This window comes from Saccopteryx bilineata, chromosome 3, assembly GCF_036850765.1.
Source record: "Saccopteryx bilineata isolate mSacBil1 chromosome 3, mSacBil1_pri_phased_curated, whole genome shotgun sequence".
Lineage (NCBI taxonomy): Eukaryota > Metazoa > Chordata > Mammalia > Chiroptera > Emballonuridae > Saccopteryx > Saccopteryx bilineata.
Window position 1 is genome coordinate 111,017,156 of NC_089492.1, and position 23,689 is coordinate 111,040,844.

Sequence of the window (23,689 nt, forward strand, 5' to 3'; positions counted from 1 at the left end):
GTTAGCATTGAATGTCTCATTGCCTCAGTGGAAACTGTTTTAGTGTGCAGTAATAACTTCTTGCTTGACTCTCATGAAAGCCCTTGCATAGAACTAGGTCATTGTCAATTTTTTTATGGTAACTTCATGTGGAGAGAGAGAGAGAGAGAGAGTGTGTGTGTGCGTGTGTGTGTGTGTTGAATGAATGGGTAAATCGCAGGTCAAATAATCTTAGGTTTCCTGTTTCTCACAGTGACATTTGTTCTCTAGCAAACTATTTATTTCTAACCACAGTAGTTTGTGTTTTCTAGGAAGGAATGCAACTCATTTCAGAAAAGCCTGAGACAGAAGCTGTGGTGAAGGAGAAACTCACTGGTTTACATAAAATGTGGGAAGTCCTTGAATCCACCACCCAGACCAAGGCCCAGCGGCTCTTTGATGCAAACAAGGCCGAACTCTTCACCCAGAGCTGTGCGGATCTGGACAAATGGCTGCACGGCCTGGAGAGTCAGATTCAGTCGGATGACTATGGCAAAGACCTGACCAGCGTCAACATCCTGCTGAAAAAGCAGCAGGCAAGTGTGCAAGGAGACCACCTACTTGGATCTGTCGCTGTTTTACTGCCGTCATCTTAACTGTGTTCTCAGCCGTCTACCTTCTCTGAGAAGGGCTTTAACCCCGCAGAATGTTTGTTCTGATAGCATCATGGGGTGTTTCCATAACCAACTGGAAAGAAACAGTATTAGTCGAAATGTTGAGTGTTTGTGCCTGGAAATACATTTTTAATCATTGTCTTAGTCAGTGGCTTGTACCATTTAACAGTTGAAAGTATGCATTTCATTTAGTTCTGTGATTTACATGAAGGAAACTAATATTTGCACACTTTGCTGTAGAACTTCTAGATACATGATAGTGATCAGAGTTGTTCAGAGTGCCAGAAATTTGATTTTTTTTAACCCTTTGAGTAGTGAGTTTTTTTCATGCTTGTTGACTCCCAGGAATGAGTTGTTTTTTGGGGGGTTTTTTTAAGAAAATGAAATTAGTTTCAGTTCTAGTTTTATTAACTTAAAATCATGTTTGTTTGATAACCAATTTATAGAAGCAAGAAAAACATGCATTTGCCTTTTCATCATGTTGCCTTACATGTACGATTGTACTCTGGATGGTGAGGAAGCGCGAGGATGTACATGAACGTTCCTGCTACTCAAAGGGTTAATATCACGGACAAATGAGTTTACTTCAATTTATGCAAAAACAGCTGCAGTGAGGTTGAGTAAGCAAGTTGGTGCAGAAGCTTTGGGTGGCTCCCCTGGCTGGGTTTGCATTGTGTGCCCCAGTTTCAGGCCCAGCAGTTCTGCTTAGAACCAGTAGCTGCAGAAGCACCCTTGCCGAGTACTGAGGCTTGCTCCTTCACAGGGACACCCCCCCTTCCGGTGCTGAGTGATTTGGCTACTCTGCTCTTCGGGTGACCAGTCATTCAGGAGTTTCCTTCATGGCTGGTTTTTAGTCATGGCTGGTTTTTAGTCATGGCTCTCCCTCCCCGACCTAGGAAGGGAGTCAGTTTGTCCCAGACTCGATCCCCTTGTCTCCAAGCTGTCAGAGTTATACGATCCTCCCGTGTTATGTTTCCCGAGTAAGACGCCTCTACTTGAATTTTGCCCATTTTATTCATGTAAATAAACAGTATATTTTCAGCCGATTATCCAAGTATGTAAACAAAGAATAATCGGTTTTCTGACTGAAGAAATTGAGAGAAGATGATCACGCTAGCTATGTTTCTTTCCCAGAAGAACTGGAACCTCAGGACTTGAGTTCTTCCTGATGTCTAAACTAGTTTCCAGCGTTGTCGTGGCTTTTGAACAGGCCAGTGAAGACTATCCTGTCCCCATAATTAATCCTTTTGTTTTCCCTGTTATTTTCCTCCCAAGTTACTGGATAAACTGGAATGTTCTTTCAAATTTAAAAATCCTAGAAAGGAATTTTTTTTTTTTTTAATTAGCCATCAGAGCAGAAGCTAGCTGATAACTTTGGGTCATGTTAGGTCACATTTCTTAGCCTCTCCGCTGTTAGGAACCATTTCTTAGGCTCTCCACTCTGTAAATATACATTCTGCGGTCTTCCATTTTGGCCAGTACCCAAAACAAGTACTTTTTCAGTATGGTGTCTGGTGTGAATGAAGTTGGGTCTGTTTCCTGCCCTCAGATGCTGGAGAATCAGATGGAGGTACGGAAGAAGGAGATTGAAGAGCTGCAGAGCCAGGCCCAGGCGCTGAGTCAGGAGGGGAAGAGCACCGATGAGGTGGACAGCAAGCGCCTCACCGTGCAGACCAAGTTCATGGAGTTGCTGGAGCCCCTGAACGAGAGGAAGCATAACCTGCTGGCCTCCAAAGAGATCCATCAATTCAACAGGGATGTGGAGGACGAGATCGTGAGTAGACCCTTGCTGCAGGACCAGCTTTCCTGTAAACCTCCCGGCCTGTCCTCGGAGCCCATGTCCCGCCTTCTCTGTCCCTCTCACCGGGGGCCACATGGTGAGCAGAGCTCTCAGAGCTGATGTAGGTACATTCTGAGAGTTCTTGCCCCTCTCACACGAAATGCAGCTCTATTTTTCTCTCTGGTTTTCTAAAGACATTCTGGTGTCTTAATGGCCCTAGAATGGTAATCTTAAAAATCAGTAAAGGATGAGGACTCACTCTAAGTTTGGCACAGAGGACAAAGCGGGCTTGGGAGACTGGCGCGCGCCCTGGGCGGGAGGCGGGTAGGACGTACTTTCTTCGAAGCCGGCCTCCCCGCTCTTCCCCGCTGCACTCGCTTACGTCCAGCCTTTGTTCGCTCTGAGTAGTCCTGACCATTTCTTTACTATTGTCTCCAGCTGTGGGTTGGAGAGAGGATGCCTTTGGCAACTTCCACGGATCACGGCCACAACCTCCAGACTGTGCAGCTGTTAATAAAGAAAAATCAGGTAAGCGTTCCTGCTCGGGCTCGTTCGTCAGATAAATAATGGCTCCCATACGTAGGTGGGACATAATAGTGAAACTAAGAGACATTGATAAGAGTGTGGTGGTTACGGGGGGGGGGGAGGGGGGAATGGGAGAGGGATAGGGGGTGGGGAGAGGCACAAAGAAAACAAGATAGAAGGTGACAGAGGACAATCTGACTTTGGGTGGTGGGTATGCAACATAATTGAACGACAAGATAACCTGGACTTGTTATCTTTGAATATATGTATCCTGATTTATTGATGTCACCCCATTAAAAAAATAAAATTATTAAAAAATAATAATAATAATGGCTCCAAGTTAGAAGGCAGAGAGCATGCGGGAGGTTTGCAGGCTTGCATTTTCTCCCGGGCCCTCACGGCGAGGCGCACAGTGTGCTGTTGCTACTTCACGAACCTTGTGTGTGTGTTCCCCGCTCCCACAGACCCTCCAGAAGGAGATCCAGGGGCACCAGCCTCGCATCGACGACATCTTCGAGAGGAGCCAGAACATCGTCACCGACAGCAGCAGCCTGAACGCCGAGGCCATCCGGCAGAGGCTGGCCGACCTGAAGCAGCTATGGGGTCTCCTCATCGAGGAGGCGGAGAAGCGGCACCGGCGGCTGGAGGAGGCGCACCGGGCCCAGCAGTACTACTTCGACGCGGCCGAGGCCGAGGCGTGGATGAGCGAGCAGGAGCTATACATGATGTCTGAGGAGAAGGCCAAGGTGAGGGAGGGCGCGCCTGCCCTGGAAGAGCCTGAGACTGTCCTGTCCCCCTGACCCCGAGCTGTTTTGCTGATGGCTGTGTCTTTGTGAAACATTTCATTGCTGCCTTTGAGTGCCACAGGGCGCCATGGTGCATGAAGGTGGCTCGAGTTTTATTGTCTGAACCCTGACGAGTCATTAACAATGGGTCATCTGTCTTTTTTTTTTTTTTTTTAGTAGAAATTTGCCAGTCTTCTTCCTTGCTCTCTAGTTACAGGGTTACCTAAATTTTACATGACAGTTTTAAGACAATTTGCAAGTATTTTCAGGCTCCAGAATGCTGCTGTCAGACCCACATATTTGTTACACTGTGAGGAGTTTCAGCCGGCCCCGCACACTGGGTATGCCCCGGCTCTGCTCTGCCTTAGAGGGGCCGCAGTCATTCTGCATTCTTCTTTGGTCAGGCTTTCACACAGTCCAGTCCATACTGATGACCCTGACACGCCTGTTTCACTGCCCATGTCACACTCGGGTCCTTCCTCCTGTCCCACCATGTACTCAGCCTGTCCCCCTTTAAGGTGGTATTGGGCCCGAGGGGACAGCTGTGGTTATGACAGTCCCCTCCCTTTGCAGGATGAGCAGAGCGCTGTGTCCATGCTGAAGAAGCACCAGATTCTGGAACAAGCCGTGGAGGACTACGCAGAGACCGTGCATCAGCTCTCCAAGACCAGCCGGGCCCTCGTGGCCGAGAGCCATCCGGAGAGGCGAGTGCCGTTTTGTAAAGATGAGACCAGGCTATCAGTTACTCCCAGGAAGGGCCTCTTACTTCAACCCATGCAAAGTAAATGGTTGCATTCATCTTGAGTAACTGGTAACACAGATCTTTGAGAAGCTCCCTCACCCCAAGAGAGAAAGGAAGGGAGAGAGAGAGGGTGAGAAGCATCGACTCATAGTTGCTTTCCACTTTAATTGTGAATTGATTGTTTCTCCTATGTGCCTTGACCAGGGCCATGCCAGTATCCCTCTCTCAAGCCAGTGGCCTTTGGACTCAAGCTGGTGAGCTTTGGGGTCATGTGGACGATCCCCCCACCCCACCCCACCCCCGCTCAAGCCAGCGACCTCAGAGTTTCAGACTGGTGACCTTAGCATTCTAGGTCAATACTTGATCCACTGGACCACCTGTCAGGCTGAGAATCATTTTTAAAACAGACCTAGGTAGGCCTATTCTGAATAGGAAGGGTGAACTATTACATAGAAAATAGCTCTTATCAGTTAAATATCTCCCCAGGTCAAGGCCTTATTGAGAGATTGTTGGTGACATGAGTCAAAAGTGTAGATTGATTTGCACAGATACAGCTTATCAAGGCACCTACACTTGGGTTGAAAAGTCATCCAGTTTAAGAAAATAGTTTTTAGTTTAAGAGGAAAGGCTAGTTTAATTACTAGTAGTGACTAGTCATTAGGTACAGAAAACAAGGAGACTTGGATCTATCAAATGAAAGGGCTCCCAGGAAGAACAAAATGCTATCACCTCCTGCCTCTTACCCATCAAGTCCTAGTGCCTCAGAAATAAAAGGGTAGAAGGTGAGGGTGTCGTACTATATACCAGGCTCCTGTATTACCTTCACTGGCAGTCATCTAGCTTTCTGTGTTTGTAACTGCTTCTTATGGCTCAGAAAAGAAAGGAATCTGCTTGTGCATTACCCGAGGCAAGGTCGGGATTGGGTCTTTCGGGTGTTTGTGTTCAGGATTCCCAGATTTGTGGTCTCCAGGGAAAGGCATCCATATCCTTGTCTCTGATTTCCTGTTACAGGACAGTCATTCTGGGGAGCATTTGGGGGGCGGGGAGGGTTGCAGTTCACGCAGGGCCCACGGCACAGGAGCAGCAGGGCCTGCCCCACCCCCACTCCCAGCAGAGACTAGCACTAGGCCTAGAGCAGGTACGGTTGTGTGCCAGGCGGGGGTATCACTTGTCCCTTTGGCAGCATGATGCCTGAGAGCATAAAGCGGCTCCTGGATTTCACATTAACTTTTAACGTTAACGTCACAGGAAATCCTGACCTACAGAGCCGCAGTGCAGTTAGTGCCCTGTCCTGTCCGGCTGGCCTTTAGCCTTCGTTACTATGTTTTGTTTACATGTTGCCTCTCCTTGACTTGGAGTGGAAGTCACACTGTAGAGTTTTGTTTTTTTTAGGCTAAATAGGTTCACCGGAAATCTCCTTCAAGAAATCTCATATGGTGTGCTCTCTTTGGCATTTCCACCTTATCTGTTTTCTCCCTGAAGGAGACGTGACATTGAAGACCCCTCTCCCCTGCCCCCCTTTCAGTGAGCGCATCAGCATGCGGCAGTCCAAGGTGGATAAGCTGTACGCGGGCCTGAAGGACCTGGCCGAGGAGAGGCGGGGCAAGCTGGACGAGAGGCACAGGCTGTTCCAGCTCAACCGGGAGGTGGACGACCTGGAGCAGTGGATCGCGGAGCGGGAGGTGGTCGCGGGGTCGCATGAGCTGGGGCAGGACTACGAGCACGTCACGGCAAGTACCTGGCAGTGAGGGGGTGCAGCGAGCTGCGGCATGCAGGCCGTTTGCGTTCTCTCTCTGTGAGCAGATAAAACGCCCCAGTCGCCAAGGTCTTGGGGTTTAATTTCAGCTCTGCATTTTTATCACTGGGCAACTTAGACTTAGCTTGTTTAACCTCCTCATGCCCCCGTCTGTAGTAAAAGGAAAGGGCGCCAGGGCCTTATTCAGGCTGCAGGGAATGAGAAGCAAGCCTGGTCAATACGAGGTTTTAGAGCTAAGATCTGTCAAGTCGCGCATACTACGCATTTCTTCCCAAAGGACATTCATGTGATCAGGAAATAAAATGTTCACAAAAGTCTCACTGATTTCTTCACGCTCGTCTCCATTTCAGATGCTGCAAGAACGATTCCGGGAATTTGCTCGAGACACGGGGAACATTGGTCAGGAGCGCGTGGACACGGTCAATCACATGGCAGATGAACTCATCAACTCTGGGCACTCGGATGCCGCCACCATCGCTGAGTGGAAGGACGGGCTCAACGAAGCCTGGGCCGACCTGCTGGAGCTCATTGACACGAGAACACAGATCCTCGCTGCCTCCTATGAACTGCACAAGTTTTACCACGACGCCAAGGAGATCTTTGGGCGCATCCAGGACAAACACAAGAAACTTCCTGAGGAGCTTGGGAGAGATCAGAACACAGTGGAGACCTTGCAGAGAATGCACACCACATTTGAGCATGACATCCAGGCTCTGGGCACTCAGGTGGGTGGGAAAGCTGCCCATGGTGGTGGGAGGTTTTCTTTCCAGACAGAGTCTTTGTGCATCTCGTGCCATTCTCTGACTCCTCAAAACATGCCTCAAAGAATGGCCTAAATGACTACTTGTGTGTGCTTAACACATGTAAAATGCTCCATTTATTTGGGAGAACTTACTGGTCCCAAAAAGTTGTACATTTGTAGACATTGTTAGAGGAACATCCTCATGATTAAAATAAACAAACCAGATGCACACAGAACAGTTGCAAGTGGTAGACCTTCACAAGAATTTGTATTATGTTAGCATATCCACCCAGAATAATCTCCAGAATAATGCCTTACCACTCTGCCAACCGGGTTTTGAGTTATATATCTGCAAACAGGGAAAACAAGATTCTAACATTTTAATTTGCCCAGCATTTATTCCCCTAGTATGAAATGTGGCTAACAGTAGGACTTTGTTTGAAAGGTGTTTGACAAAGTGATGACAGTGTAACAGTAAGAATCTCCTCTAGTATATGCATTCTAATCCCTGCGCGGTTTCTTGTTGAGTCTTTCAGATGAAAAATAAATTGTATCCATTCCCCACCACCACTCAATGTCATGGTCTTATAGAAGAAGTCACTTTTGTTCTCGATACCAGCCCTCAGTCTTTTGGGGGTTTTGTTCTTGTCTATTAGGTGCATGTTGACCACCTAGTGTAGGGGTTGGCGAACTTCTGTAGAATTTCAGATAGGAAATATTTTCAGCTTTGTGGGACATATCAGTCCTGTTGTAATTACTCAGCTCTGCCATTGTAGCCTAAAGCAGCCACAGACAATATGAAAATAAAGCTTCCTGGCTGTGTGCCAGCAAATCTTTATCTATCAATACAGGCAGCCCAGATTGAGCTGTGGGCTGACCCCAAATCTGGTACCTCAGCCTTACCATTGTCTGTGGGCGCCAGGGTTTGCTCTGTGGAGGGACCACCTTCACTGCCATTGTCTCCTCGCTTACCCGGGATTGCCTGCTTCTAGAAGCAGAGTGGGGAGAGCACAGTGGGGGCTCCTTTCATGTGAGTACTGCAGCCTCTCCCCCAAGGAGGTGGACCGTGTTGAGGGAATCTTTAAAAGAGATACATGGAGCAGCTAACAGTCTGCATCGCACAGTATTTAAAAGGGACCACCGATCACCCTTTAGGGTTTCTAATCTTCCCTTCACAGCTGGTGGGCTCCCTAGCTCTGCGAACACTTAGCATTCAGAAGCTTTGTCAGCGTCATGTTCAGAGGCTTTCCCTGCACCGAAGGTCCTGGGGCACCTTGTGAGTGATCCATAGTGCTGCAGTGGTTAGAGCAAAGGCAGCCCTGGTGTGAACGGGGCCTGCCGCCCCGCATCGCTGCAAGCTTAACTTGACCTCTCCCACTGTCAGTCCCCTAATGCACTGAGGATTGAGGTGATCTTACAAAACGTATGCCATAGCAAGAGCTTTACGACTGTTCTCTGTAATTATACAGCAGAAGTGGTGAGGAACTTGTGGAATGCCTAGAGATAGAGTTACAACACCTTCCCAGCAGCACGCCTCTCCTCTGCGCCTGGAAAATCATTTACTTTTAGAACCTGAAGAAACTCCGACATGATGTAGTTGCTCCCTCGTTTTGTCATAAATCTCTTTATCTCATGGGGCCCAGAGAGATGAGGGCACCCACCAAGGGCCAGGAACACCCAGGGCTGGAGCCCACTTCCTCAGGCCTGACAGTCTCCACCTTACCATAGTGACATGAGTGCACAGAGCACCCTCTTTTTCATGACTACAGAGGCACCTCTTGTATGGAGGCACCACCATTAATTCAACCCGTCCCTCACTCAGGGACATCTGCTTTATTTTCAGTGTTTTTCCTTTTGTAGACAAGGCTGTAATAAAGAACCTATGTGCATTTCATTTCCTAAATGTGCAAGAATATATGTAGGGTAAGTTCCCCAAAGTGAGATCATAAATTCAAAAGTCTATATCTTCGTAACTTTATAGATACTGCCCATTTGCCCTCTTCAGGAGCTGTGGCGTATCGTCCTGTCAACAGTGAATTAGCTCACTGGCAGGTATAAATCATCCAACTTGAGTTTTTGACAATCAATAGACGACAAATTATACTATCTCTGTGTAGCATCTTTTCATAAGATCCATTTGTGCCTGACCAGGCGGTGGCGCAGTGGATAGAGCATCAGCCTGCAATGTTGAGGACCCAAGTTTGAAACCCTGGGGTCACTGGCTTGAAGCCCAAGGTTGCTGGCTTGAGCAAGAAGTCACTGGCACAGCTGTAGACCCCCTGTCAAGGCACATATGAGAAAGCAGTGAATAACTAAGGTGCTGCAACTAGAAGTTGATGATTCTATCTCCCTCTGTTCCTGTCTGTCCCTATCTCTCTCTCTCAAAAAAAAAATCTTACATTTCCTATTTTGCAAAGTTTTTGAAATTAGCCTCTACTCAAAATTCTGCCTTCATTGACGTCAGTGTTTTTCTTTATTTAACTACATTAGGTGCTACCTTTTTTTATGTTTTTCAAGCTGAAATGTTCCGTAGTGAGAGAGTTCTTACAGAGGTGGTATGTATACTGTTTTCAGCAGCATCATTCCAGCAATGGAAAAGGCGTTTTCAGTATGTGTTCTTGCTGGCAGTTTCTCATTCATGACTAACTCATCATCTTTACCCTTTAGGAATAGCTCAGGTGTTACGTTTTGTTTTGTTTTAATATACTTATCTTTATATCCCAGACCAGCTCTAGGGACCATTCCTGACCAAAGTCCGCTGCCTGCATTTCTTTAGCAGTCCATCTGTTTTATCATTTGTGCAGAACTTACTTTTGTACATGTATCGTAAATTTGTATTTTTGTGACCTGGATCTTTCTGATGAAATTGTGTGCTTCCCTGGGTCGGGGATCCCCCTGTGACTTGGTCTCCCATTGGTGTGGAAGCAGAACAGTGTGCGGCGTGGCGTGAAGGGCATGGTGGGGTGATGGAGCAGAGGCCCTGCTACCTGACCTGACTGTCTCCCCTGTGGCTTCGCAGGTGAGGCAGCTGCAGGAGGATGCGGCCCGCCTGCAGGCCGCCTATGCCGGTGACAAGGCTGACGACATCCAGAAGCGGGAGAATGAGGTCCTGGAAGCCTGGAAGTCCCTGCTGGATGCCTGCGAGGGCCGCAGGGTGCGACTGGTGGACACAGGGGACAAGTTCCGCTTCTTCAGCATGGTGCGTGACCTCATGCTGTGGATGGAGGATGTCATCCGGCAGATCGAAGCCCAGGAGAAGCCCAGGTAATGCGCCCAGCCCCCTGGGCAGGCTGTCCAGCAAACTGACCCTGGGAAATATGTGCATGGGATCTTCCAGAGACAACTGGGGGCCTTGCCTGAGAGCTCTGAGGCCACAGCAGCGTGGAACAGAGTGTAGGGGGGTTGGCCACTGCTTCAGTTGTCTGCTGCACACGTGTGCTGGGGAACGGAGCCCAGTGCTGTCGAGCCTTCCCCTCCCTGATTTTCCCCCACCTGCCCCCATGTGCTGCCGCATTCACCCAGGCCCTTCTGCCCTTGAGATCTTCCTCCCCATTAAAATAAGATGGCTCTTCTGAGCTCTTTGTCTGTTCTCCTCATAGACGTTACTGAAGGTGTCTCTTAACCTTCAACATCTGCTTTAATGGTGTCGTAAGATGATTAATATTTGTTCTTCTCTTTGGCTGTGTTTCCTGGTAGTGAAGAGAAGTTAGCAGACAAGCAGGCAGGCCCATAGCTTCCAGTTCACCCCTGCCAGCTCCAGACCCCATGGTCATTGAGAAATGAGCTCTTTCCCAGGAGAAGAAATATACAGTGTGTCCGTAAAGTCATGGTGCACTTTTGACCGGTCACAGGAAAGCAACAAAAGACGATAGAAATGTGAAATCTGCACCAAATAAAAGGAAAACTCTCCCAGTTTCATACCTATTCAGTGCAGTTCATGTAGGCTCACGCACAGATTTTTTAGGGCTCCTTAGCTAGCTATCCCGTATAGCCTCTACAGACTCGTCACTGACTGATGGCCTACCAGAACGGGGTTTCTCCACCAAGCTGCCAGTTTCCTTCAACTGCTTATCCCACTGAATGTTATTCCTATGTGGTGGTGCTTCATTATAAATGTGCCGATATTCACATTACACTTTGGTCACGGATTCAAATTTAGCGAGCCACAGAACACACTGAACTTTCCTCTGTACCATCCACATCTCGACTGGCATGGCCGTGGGCTGCTCCACTGTATACATGGTGTTACGTCATCATCTTTGCATGCTGCCATATCATCCTACAGAAACTGGGAGGGTTTTCCTTTTATTTGGTGCAGATTTCACATTTCTATCATCTTTTGTTGCTTTCTTGTGACCGGTCAAAAGTGCACCATGACTTTACGGACACACTGTATATTTTTTGTATCTTCTGTTATTTTCTGGATATGGACTTCCAGTCTTAGGTTTTGACTCATGAGAAGCTCTCTCAGCTCTACCAGTCATTGATTTCTAAGTGGCTCCTGCTCTGTGAGCCTGTTCATGTACAAATAAGGGGGCGACATCAGCTGCTCTTTTGAACAGCGCTGTCCTAAACCTTTGGCAGTTAACTCATTGGAGTACGATTGGGGATGCACATTATGTCTCTGTACCTTCTTGAAGAGAGTTTGAATTGCATCTCAAACTAAGTTTGAACCAAAATCCAGTGGTTTTCCTGGCATCTGCCTTGCAGCCTCTTTGAATTATTCCCGCAAGCATGCACGTGCGCGCGCGCGCGCGCACACACACACACACACACACACACACACAAATGAGGCTCAACTTACTCTAAACCTGAGGTTGCATGGCTGGTCCTGAATTATAATGTCATCGTACTTTAGCTCCTGTGACTCATACAGTGAATCAGATCTTAAAGGTAAATTGTGTCATCAAACAGTTCCCTTCAAGTTAATCATGTGCTTTGAAACCAACCCATTTATTTGAAAAGCTTGATCTCCTACAGGAGGTATTATTCCTCTCATTTTAGGGATGTATCATCTGTTGAGCTATTAATGAATAATCATCAAGGTATCAAAGCTGAAATTGACGCTCGTAATGACAGTTTCACAACCTGCATTGAACTTGGGAAATCCCTGTTGGCGAGAAAACACTATGCATCTGAGGAGGTAGGACACCTCTTTGCTTTGGGGCCGTAGGGTGACTGCAGCTGGAGCTAAGGTGTAAAATGTGTGTGTGTGTGTGTGTGTGTGTGTGTCCGTGTCCACAGAGAGTTACATATTTACTTCACATATACATATGCACATACTTACATATATTTCAGAACTCCTTGCTTCTTGCCTGTGTGTATAGCAAAAGGTAAGTAATCAGACTCTGGACAGAACCAGTAAAAAATCCATGGCAGAGCTGACAGTTTGAAGGCCCCAAGTTGAGGCTTCATCCTCTCACCTTCATGAGTAGGCTTCCCAATGACACCCCTTCTCCGCCGCATGTGCCCCAGATCAGTTTGCTCTGTAGTGGGCGGGTGGTTGCTGCTTCCAGTCAGGATGGTGGTGATAAGGAGCTAAATGGTTAGTGTGGGTGTGGCCCCTACCAGGGACTGGCTATTCTCTCAGAGAGGTCAGGGCTTTGTCCCTCTCGCTGTCCCTCTCTCCCTCCATGTTTGCCATAAGGCACCCCAGAGTCCGGAGGGGCTCAGTGCAGTGTTGGCCTCCTCATGACAAAGCAGCTTTGGGTGGAGCCTGGCCTTGCTCTCAGCCCTTCTGCTCTTCTCTCTCTCTGCACAGACTAAGCGTCCCTAGATATTTCTAGGCTTAGTGGTGGTCTCTACATAAAATGTATTCTTGTGGGAAGAGGCCTATGAAAAGGAAGAGTAGGGGGATGTGCTACATTTCTGAAGATGTCCCTGCGGTGCTTCTTGTCTCACAGATCAAGGAAAAGTTACTTCAGTTGACAGAAAAGAGAAAAGAAATGATCGACAAGTGGGAAGACCGATGGGAGTGGTTAAGACTGAGTAAGGACATCATGGTTTTATCTCTGCTCTTTCTGAGTGTCCATTGAAAGCATGCGAGTTTCTTTTCCTGCTTTAATTGATTTGATGTGATATTATCACTTAATTATGTTTGCAATGCTAAATGCTTCTTTTTTTTAATGCCCTATTTCACTACTTCATGCTGTTTGTAAGTAGTTCTCTGCGGCATATTGATTTTTTTTTTTTTTTTGTCTTATGATTGATATCCAGTGTTGTAAAATGGATTTGGGTGTTTTAGGAACAGCGTGGGAATGACTGTTTGATATCCCCCTGGGAGAGTATGGGCACCCCCTCCTCCTCTAGTTATTTTATTATGCAAAGTCAAAGAAGGTGGAAAGTTGGCCTGATTAGATCTTATTTGGTGCTCTTAGAAGGATGAGAACAAAATTAACAAAAGCTAACAAGTAGAAATGTTTTACAGGGAACTTGGCATTATTCTAAGTGTTTTATATATTTTTCTATACTTGTTCCCTACAGTGACCCTCTGAGGTAGACTACTTTCAATCTTTTTTTATAAAGGAATATGAGAAATAAGAAAATAACAGAGTTTATAATATACAGTATTGGGAATAACATTTAATCACAGGTATAAACACTGAAAGAAGCCCAAGTCAAGCTATATACTTTGCCATTGTTTGTCTGGGGCTCTGGGCTCTGTCCCTGTGTTATAACCCATTATCAGACACCGAGGTTGCTTACTAAAAACGGAATCAGAGGGCCTTTTCTACACTGTGTGTAAAAGACCTAATGAAGGCACCTTACCCTGTGGTGCCCAGAACCCTCTTTTGAAAAAGAAATCCCACTTTTGACCATTCTTTGGATGAGGATTTGGTCTGTAAATTTTGGGAACTCCTAGGGCAAGTTCCGTTTACTTCATAAAAGTCTGTCTGCGCCCACTGTGAACTAGGCACCAGTGTACATGTTGGGCATACACAGTGCGGTGACCAGTCCCTAGTGTAGAGTGGCATCGTCTCCTTGTGGCCCTGTCGGGGCTACCAGGGTGATGAGAGGAGACAGCGGGCAGCACCTGGGGACACTGATGCTCCCTGAAGCCCGTTTCTTACCTGAATGGCCCCAAGCACTGCTGCTGGAGGTGCAGGAAAATTATTGTCAGCCACGGCACAGCGCCAAGCTCCAACTCACTTTCTCCGCTGCAGTGGATGCCATGCTGTTTCCCTCAGGTGGGGAGGAACAGAGTGAGCAAAGCAGAAGTCTTGGCTTGGGATAGTGTTCCACATATCTTCCCTCCCTCTTCCACCACCCTCTGAGGAACTACAGCCCCAGAAGGGTGGTTTGTGAACGTCTGCTCTGTCAGCATAATCTGGTTGGTTGTATGTAGGTTACAAACTCCTGCAGGCTTATTTGAGGCTTATCTCACTCAAGTAGGGCTGAGTGAGCCGAATAGACCTTCTGGGCCTGGGCTGTTCAGTATAGCCACTGCCCACATGTAGCTTTTGATAACTTGACATGGTCCAAATTGAAACGTGCCAGAACTATAAAATGCACATCAGATCTCAAAGACAGGAGAAAATGTGACGTGTCAGTAATTTCTATACTGATTAAATGTTGGAAACAATAACAGGTTGCTACCTCAGTTTGTCTAAAGTGTGTTTTCGAAATTAATTTCACCTGTTTCTTTTCAATATGGCTACTGGAAAAGTTAAGGTTGCAAATGTAGCTCATACTACACCTATGCTAGCACTGATTTAGCCTATAAACTGGCTGTGCAGGCGGCTGCCAGCAGAGGGCAGTGCCATCCCCACTGCCGAGTCACCCTGATCTCTAGTCCTCACTCTTGGTACCTTGTGCAGTTCTGGAGGTCCATCAGTTCTCAAGGGACGCCAGTGTGGCTGAGGCCTGGCTGCTCGGACAGGAGCCATACCTATCCAGCCGAGAAATAGGCCAGAGTGTGGACGAGGTGGAGAAGCTCATCAAACGCCACGAGGCTTTTGAAAAGTCTGCAGCGACCTGGGACGAGAGGTTCTCTGCCCTGGAGAGGCTGACAACGGTAAGTGGCTGCTGGGTTCCCAGGGGCTTGGCCTGTTGGGCCTCCCAGCAGCCTCTGCTGCTCACCTCCTTGCCTGGGGAAGTCACGTGATTACTCTGCCTTTAAAAGCAGTAGGGATCTACCTGAGATTGATGGCTCTCTTGGGACAGGAGCTGGAGAGGTTCCCTGGGGCTGCCACCCAAGTCATTTCCTGGGCACCCAGCTTTATCATCACTTACAGTAGCTTCCTGCCTGGGAGTTGATTGATTGGGGATTGCTTTTCTCTTTTGATCTTTCATCCGATATCTCACAGAAGCTTTAGTTTCCAAGGAGCATAGCCTTAAAATTTTCTTCAAAATTAGAATTCCCATCATCATAGCTTGATCCTAGACCAGTGGTCGGCAAACTCATCAGTCAGCAGAGCCAAATATCAACAGTACAACGATTGAAATTTCCTTTGAGAGCCAAATTTTTGAAACTTAAACTGTAAAGGTAGGTACATTCCTTATTGAGGTAGCGCCCACACATGGTATTTTGTGGAAGAGCCACACTCAAGGGGCCAAAGAGCCATGTGTGGTTCTCAAGCCGCGATTTGCCAACCAGGGTGTTAGACCATTGAAAATGCTAGCACTCCTGATCGTCTCCTCTGCCAACATCCAGGCCTCTGAACAGGGGCTGTCACTGGTGTTTCCTCTTCAAAGACACTTACCCTCCTGGTAGAAGGCTGATTCTTTCCGATTTCTACAGTTCTGACTTAAAACGTACCTGCATATTCTTGTGCCATAATGGAATACTTTTGTTGCATGTCTATTGCTCATGAAATGGCTTAGTTTCAGTTAAGGTGATTCCATGGCTTTTTTATGTGTTTGGGGTTTTGGCTAAACACCAGTCACTACCACAGCACTGGGAGTATCCCGAGAATTACCGCAGCTCTGTCTCAGGTGTTTGTCTGAGCTCTAATGGGAAGTCCAGCAGGGAATCTCATGCTCAGGTAACTTTTTTCCTAAGCAAAGTTGTGAACTGCATAGTTCATCTAGAAATTAAACCCCGTGTCCCAGGGAGTACACAGACAACCCACAGAAATTCTCCCAGCCCATGAAATAGACTTGTTTCATCACTCAGCTCTCTTTCCTATAGTTTTGACTTGTTGCTACGATTCTTAGGATCCTAATACCATTTTGATGAGGATATTAGAGCCTCTGGTTGGCCAGTGTGATCCAGTGTAGAAAGCTCAGGCTAGAGGACTTCCTGAGTTCATCTGGAACCCCTTCATTAAAAGAGGCAGAGTCTGGGGCTCTGCTGAATGTCCCCATGTTCTCCCTCAGTTGGAGTTACTGGAAGTGCGCAGACAGCAAGAGGAAGAAGAGAGGAAAAGGCGGCCACCCTCACCTGAGCCGAGCACGAAGGTTTCTGAGGAGACTGAGTCCCAGCAGCAGTGGTGAGTCACGGCACCGCCCCTGGAGCCTGAGCTTTCGTGGCAAGTGAGGTTCAGGGAGCCCCCTTTCTAAGCCTGTGCTATGCTAGGCCTGACCACCGTCCCGCCTGTTGATTACTTATGTAGGACTTTTAGAGTGTGTGCAGGCACCTGTGGATAAAATTTGAGAACACACACATTGCTATGTAGGCAGCGGAAGTGGGATGTAGACAGTCCATTCTCTACTGTACACCTGTGCTCACGTGTGCCTGTGCGCACGAATACACACACATGCAGAGTTCCCATGTGATTAAGTGGAAGGAGTGAACCATCCAGATTTCAAGCCAGTGATTTTGTGGTGATGTTTTTGAAAGTCCTGGCAACTTCATGGAGGACAGAAACCCCGTCCTGTTTCTGAAAGGCTGATGGTTTTGCCGTGGTAAGAGCTCCCTGATCAACCTCGTGCTGCCTTTATGGGGGAGGTGGTGCGCCTGCAGCCTTACCTCTGTGTCTGGAGTTGGTTTGAAACACTTGGGAAGTTTTTTTTAAAAGAAATCATATTACATAAAAGAGGGTTGCGTATGTTTTACTAAGAGCAAACCTGTAATAAAATTGACATCTGTTCTCCCCTCCCTTACTGTTTTTCTCTCTTCCCTCTGCTCCTTCTTCCTCCCTGTCCTCTCTCCCCCTTCATCTAACAGGGATACTTCAAAAGGAGAGCAAGTTTCCCAGAATGGCTTGCCGGCTGAACAGGGATCTCCACGGGTTAGTTACCGCTCTCAAACCTACCAAAACTACAAAAACTTTAATAGCAGACGGACAGCCAGTGACCAGACATGGTCTGGACTGTGAAGTTCACTACCACTTGTCAAGAACCACTCTTTCCAAATCCTGATGGTTTGACCTTTTGGCTTCCACTTCACCCAGTGTTACAATTTTACTTAATTCATAGCCTTCCTTGGTTTCATATTTGTTTGCATTTAATTCATGTTAATTGAGTCTTTTAACTGATGGATGCTCGGTTGCCTTAAAGCAGCCTACTTATTTTTTGTTTATTTATGTGAGCTTTTTACCTTATTGAGATTTTACAGCGAAAGCCTTACATGAGTAATTGCAATTTAATGAGATTACAGCAAAATGAAGAAGAGAACTAGAACCTGACAGGTATGATGACATATCCAGTTATACTAACAGGGTGCAGTACCGCACTATATGTAGCTCCCTTTTTACAGATGTTATTAACCTGCAACAGTTTACTCGTAACTAGGAAGACTGGTGTTTGCAGAAGGAGACTTTAAGTACTAAGATTGAGACCTAAAGTCAGCTGTGTGACATTCCAGGAAGGGTGCATTCATTTATTGAAAACAAGTGGCGGGGGGAAGCTGTATCTACTTGGGAAGCTGTTTGAACTTTTAGGTGCAGAATCTCAAATGTTTTGAGACCCTTGAATCCTTTATTTTTTACCAACCAGTTCCTCCCTCATTTTATTCTGCCAAGTCCTGAATTGAGAGTTCTAGGCTCACTGGCAGCAGACAGTGCAGCCTCGGGCGTCCAGTGCCCGCTGACGGCCGCCCCGCCTCTGCCTTCGTCTCTGTCAGCACCGCCGGCTGCCACAGGTGACAGAGGTTCTCGGCATGTTTCGGAAGCCTGCCTCCTGGACTTCCAGGCCTGTCTGTTCAGCCGATGACTTCAGGGTGTCAAACTGTTCTAAGTTTTTCAAACAAATGGAAAAAGCCATTCTGGTTCACCCTGATTACTTGAACGGTGCATGCGGTGCACCACCCCTAGGAGCGGCTGCACGCCTCCTGGTTTCAGAAGTAATTTCAGCATCTCTAGACAGAAACCCCGTTGTCTCATTATGGATCTTCTGATTCATTTTCTCATTTTCTTATGAAAATGAAGTTCTTTCAGAGTTCCCTAATACAGAAAAGTCTTTTAGAATGGCATTTGTCAGACCACCAGCAGGGGCTGAAAATGTTTAACAGGAATTCTGTTCTTAGGAATAAAAGCTAACAGAAGAGGTGATTTCCTGGTACTGATAAAGACAAAACCAAATCCATGCTACATCAGAGCTTCATGAGACATTCACTTGCTCATTTGCCATATTTAGGTGTTAGTGGAATCAGAAACCTGTTTTGATATGTGTTCTCCATGAGTTAAGTCTAATTTGTCTTTTCATTTCATGATGCATGTCTTTTTTTTCTTTTTGTCAGGATAACATCATATAGCATCTTGTTTGTTTTTCCTTATTTCTATGTACATATCTATCTACTTGTGATTGTAGATGGGTATATAGATAGATGCCAAGCTTCTTATGTTCTGGGGGGTAATGTACACCATTATTGGGTCTCTGCCTTAAAACACACCAAATTCCTTTTTATAACAAAACAAAACAAAACAAAACACTGCTTTATCTTTGGTCTTTTAGGGAGCCCTGATGTGTTTCTGGCTCCAAATCGTGTCATTGATCTATATGTATATATGTGATGTTTCCATATATATGTTTAAATTTTGTATCATCAGAACTAATATTCAGTTTTATGCTTTTTGTATTCAGAAGACCGAAAAAATAAATAAAAAACCCACAACAACCATATAAGCACACAGGAAAGAAGTGCTGTGGTGTTTTGGGTGTTTGTTCTCATGCCTATTTTTATCTAGCTTTTTAAACTGTAGCTTGCCAGAACAAAGTTTTAATCACAATTGGATTGTGTTGGAAGAAGAAAAGTCTTTTCATTCTTTGGAGTTACAATGCAGAGACTCAAGTTAATGAACTTGAAAATGGTGTTGCTTCATGCACTTAGAAAACCAATCAAGTGTTTCATGTGCTACTAGTTGTCACTTTGCATTTGTGTCCACCTTCTGATTTAAATATCTTAGGTGTGCCCAGCCACTAAAGCACTCTGGACTAATCGCTAAAGAGAAGCAACACGGGGTGGGAGGAGGGGCGTGTCCACATGTACCCACTGTTTGGTCATAGCACTATGATTTGCTTTTGATGTTTGTCTCTAGTGGTGTGTTGTCCGTTGGCATGCTTAAGCACATGTCCATTAAAATTCATTTTGTTCCTTTTATTTTCCTTGTTTTCTTGGTTAGTGATTCATTTGCATAAACATTAATTATCTCTGCATACTGGTTTGGGTTTTCTCTTTTCCTTCTAACTCCAAAGAAAAAAATTTTTGCTGCAGAATTTCCCCCAGAAGAGGCTTTCCCCGGCCTGCACCTACCCTTGAAGTCAACCAAGCATGATAAATTTTAGCCTTTTTTAAGTAAACGGTTCTCTTGCTGTCACTCACGGTTTTCAAGTCACACCTGCAGCACTAATTTTTTTTAACCTGATTTCTGTACACACTAACTCCATGTCTCCCTGGACTCACGCCTGGCACAGGCCTTCCAGACCAAATTCACACTTCCTCCCCACCAGAAACTTCCTGAAATCTCACACTAGACCAGATTTGTCAACTTGAAAATTCACTCCCTTTTTTGACTCAGGGTTTTGTTTTTTTGTTATTTCCCCTCACGTACCTCTCATTTAAAAGTGAGAGAAATACTTAAATAGCCGATTGCTTATAAGCGCATGTCTATAGGCTGTCACCTGAAAGGCCAGGATAACTACCATGCATCCCCCCGCCCCCCATGCCTTTCTGCCCTAAGAACCCCGTTTCCGTATCGCTTTGCAGGTAAAGGGTTCCAGTCAAAAACACGCTTAAATTGCATATCCTCTAGTCCCACCCTAAACCCCGATGCTAACGGCAAGAGTTTGTATTATAGATGGAATATAAATTTGTGACTCCTGTCCAGCCACTTAGATAAGACCTAAACGAGAAACCTAGTCCCTGAGAGTTGACATATCTGAGTGTGCAAGCAGTGGTAGCCAGTCTGCCGTTGATTCTGTTGAGGTTGTTGCTGCTGATTCGGTGTCATTCTGGTTCTGGGCATCAGTGGTGGGGGACCTGCCTAATGACCATCGCCATTGACACCTCCATGTTTGTCCGTGTATAAAGGGAGCCAGGTTGTCTGTAATCCACTAAAGTGTCAGCCACACCCAGCTTTAGTAACTTGCTAATCCCACGCCCTGGGTGTATCGGCCAGGGGCTGCTGCAGTTAATGGTACACAGTTGACGGTACACAGTCTGAAAGCGATAATGAATCGAGACCCTACTGCATTGCCCAAGCCGCAAAGCCATGAGGGTTACACTATAAATGAGCTTGGCAAGGAACAGCTCCCGAAGACGTCTCCAGCCCGAAGGGTCAGAGCCGCTGGAAGCCTGGCTGTGCCTGGGCTTTCCCGTCTCAGTGCAGCAAGGCACCGTGATCAACCAACACGTGATGGGGAAGGCCCTGGTTCTGTCTTTGTTTGGGGGTAAATAGCGTGTGGTGTTACGAGTGACTGTGATTGGCTTTTCCAGCTCCTTTAACACAAACTACAACCCACTCACGATACAACTTCGGCAGATGTGGTTCAGTTGATGTTTGTTGACTTGCCTCGTTTCCTTCCAGCTCTTAAGTTCCAAAGTCTAACTGGGATGGTAGATGTGAAGTGCATGATTGTCGTCCTAATTTCTGCATGTGTTTATGACGATGTGTTGAGGGGTGGGGGCGGAGAGCCAGGGAGCATTTTCAGAAACCGCAGGCCTCTCCTTGTCTGACTTTGGGGGAATGCTGTGTCGTTCTGATGGAGTTGTCTATGGGTCTGTTTGTGAATGCCCTTTCGCTTCAACTTCCGGCCCTTCTGGTGGCGTCCTTGGTTGTAAGGTGGCTGCTGTATAACGTCCACTCTCCCATATTTAATCTGTGTGATTGTTATCGTTGTCCTTTTGTTTTAAAAGTAACCATAAGAGGAAATGATCTGAGTTACAATAGAGAAAATGGATTGATCAGAGGAGCAGAGTGCAGTAAAACTCATACTGGCATTTCGCTTTTCTCATTTCCCCGTAAACGGGCGGGCATTAATCCCTTCCCACCTTCTAATGTCCTTGGTGTCCAGCTGGCTTTGTGGGGTGTGCAATGGTTTTACTGTACTGCCTCGATCTGTGCCAGGCATTTATACACAGCCACGTGTGCGAGTCAGAGCGTATGTGGTCACCCCCGCCGAATCTCAGGGTGCGCTGAATAGCCTCTCCACTGTCCCTAGATGGCAGACACGGTGGACACAAGCGAAATGGTCAACGGCGCCGCCGAACAGAGGACGAGTTCCAAAGAGTCCAGTCCCATCCCCTCCCCCACCTCTGATCGCAAAGCCAAGACTGCCCTCCCGGCCCAGAGTGCTGCCACCTTGCCGGCCAGAACCCAGGAGATGCCTTCGGCCCAGATGGAAGGTTTTCTAAATCGGAAGCACGAGTGGGAAGCCCACAACAAGAAAGCTTCGAGCAGGTAAGGCAGCGGAGGCTGCAGCAGCGGAAGGGGGAGTCAGCGGCTGAAGGTTAAGGCAGGTCGATCTTGAGTGGAAAGGAGAGGGGGGGCTATGTTCATGTAAATTGATTTGTTTGTAGCTTTCTGGGCATTAGGTTCTTAGGACTGACATTGGAAACGGGGGGGGGGGGGGGTAAGGTGTCTCTTACTCACTAAGAGGAGGAGGAGTTAAATACAGATGGTTCATCCTTAGAAGGAATGCTACTAGATTGCAGCTGAGTCTTCCTTAAAGGGAAATGGTTTCATTGTTGTTTTCCTCGTGGGATTTTTAAAGATATTCTCCATTTCCCCTTGCCTCATCTCCTTACCAGTCTCTGCATTTTGTTACCTCCCAGTAGCCCTCCTTCTATTATCTCTATGTTATAGGTGAGGAAACCGAGGCCCTGAGAGGTTAAGAATGCCTGTTCCCTGTAGGAAGTTAGTAAAGGGCAAAGCTGGGGTGAAACTCGTGCCTGACGTCACAGCCTTTGTGCTGCCCAGGAAGCAGACTGCCTGGGGCGACCCTGGGCAAGTGGTGCAGGCTCTGCACTGGGCAGGGAAGTCCCACCTGGGAGCGGCCGTCCACATTGAGGACACCAGTCTGAGACACACAGATAGTTGTAAAGCATCTGTTCTCATAAAATCAGGATGTTGTGACAGATTGCCATATTACAGGGGAAGGCTACCTTTTTCTAGTTCATCCAAAGGTTTTGTACGTACTCATGGCCCTGGGTCTGCCTCCCCATGAAATCGCCAACCACATAAAGAATGAGTCAGGTGGAAGAGCTGCCTCTACCCTGTTCCCACAGGAGGCTGTGACAGCAGGTGCCAGATCCTGTCAGAGCCAAGGGCACCTTTACTGAACAGATGGAAGCACCATGTAACCCCCAAACCCAGAGCGAAGTCACCCTCAAAAACCTGTCACCGTAGCGACAGGTGCCCCGTCCCAGGAATCCACAGGGGCATTGTGTTCCACTTGTTCAGTTTTAGCAGAATTTAGGAAGTCATAGAACGTTGTATGAGAATCATTTTCATATTAATCAAATTCCTAATTCTTTAAGAGCATGTGGTGTGGAGCCTTAAACATTCCTTTCTTTACTGCTCAGGTCCTGGCACAATGTTTATTGTGTCATAAATAACCAAGAAATGGGTTTCTACAAAGATGCCAAGACAGCTGCTTCCGGAATTCCCTACCACAGCGAGGTCCCTGTGAGTTTGAAAGAAGCCATCTGTGAAGTGGCCCTTGATTATAAAAAGAAGAAACACGTGTTCAAGCTCAGGTGAGAGTTGCCGTGTCTGTGGTGGCCAGAGAGTGGCTGTGTGTTTCTTTTCTGAGTGGGAGTTGGTTTTCTTAGATTCTGAGATCAGTTGGTTCTTTTCCTCTGCCGTTTAAAAAATCACTAAGCAAGGGGCAAGCAGGTTTGGCATATGTCTCGGTTACGGTCTCCAGGGAATGGCCAGTCGCCAGCTTCCCCGGGATCCATGGCTCAGCCGGCCACTGAAGAAAGGGAGCTTTGGGTTTTATAAGCTGGAACTTGCCTGTTCCCTGAAGAGAAGATGAGCTATTCCCATTTCACAGTTTACAGGAAGCTAGAAAAATAGTTTCCCCATCTTTTCAGCTTAACCAGACTTGAAAGGTATTATTCTTTGTTTGCGAGTTATCTGGTTCTGGCTCACGTGGGTTATCCTGGGGCCGGGTGGAGACGGGCACGAAGTGCATATGTGGGGCCTGGGCTCCCGTGCTCTGTGACCTATCCTATGGGTGTTCCTGCTGCCCCTGGAACTGTCACTTCCAAACGTCTGTACCCTGTGGAGCACCTGCGTGTCCCCACAGAGTGGACTCAAGCTCAGAACTTCTGCTTATTGCTTGGAAATGGGGAGGAAAACCATTTTGTCTCTTAAAAATGTAGAAAGTGTATTGTTCGTGGT

The 23,689-nt window shown here is 46.9% G+C and overlaps 1 protein-coding gene across 3 annotated transcripts in view; it reads left to right on the plus strand.

Annotated features, from left to right (window-relative positions):
- Nucleotides 1–23,689, plus strand: part of SPTBN1 (spectrin beta, non-erythrocytic 1) — a 220,764-nt gene that overhangs the window by 194,255 nt on the left and 2,820 nt on the right. For all 3 annotated transcript variants that reach the window (XM_066267134.1, XM_066267135.1, XM_066267136.1), the window contains 15 exons: nt 291–554; nt 2,182–2,406; nt 2,851–2,940; nt 3,402–3,683; nt 4,296–4,426; nt 5,990–6,194; nt 6,571–6,945; nt 9,982–10,226; nt 11,967–12,105; nt 12,866–12,950; nt 14,780–14,976; nt 16,281–16,393; nt 17,071–17,134; nt 21,504–21,742; nt 22,867–23,040. In XM_066267134.1, coding sequence (XP_066123231.1) covers nt 291–554; nt 2,182–2,406; nt 2,851–2,940; nt 3,402–3,683; nt 4,296–4,426; nt 5,990–6,194; nt 6,571–6,945; nt 9,982–10,226; nt 11,967–12,105; nt 12,866–12,950; nt 14,780–14,976; nt 16,281–16,393; nt 17,071–17,134; nt 21,504–21,742; nt 22,867–23,040 — 2,828 coding nt within the window. The remainder of the gene's footprint in view (nt 1–290; nt 555–2,181; nt 2,407–2,850; nt 2,941–3,401; nt 3,684–4,295; nt 4,427–5,989; nt 6,195–6,570; nt 6,946–9,981; nt 10,227–11,966; nt 12,106–12,865; nt 12,951–14,779; nt 14,977–16,280; nt 16,394–17,070; nt 17,135–21,503; nt 21,743–22,866; nt 23,041–23,689) is intronic.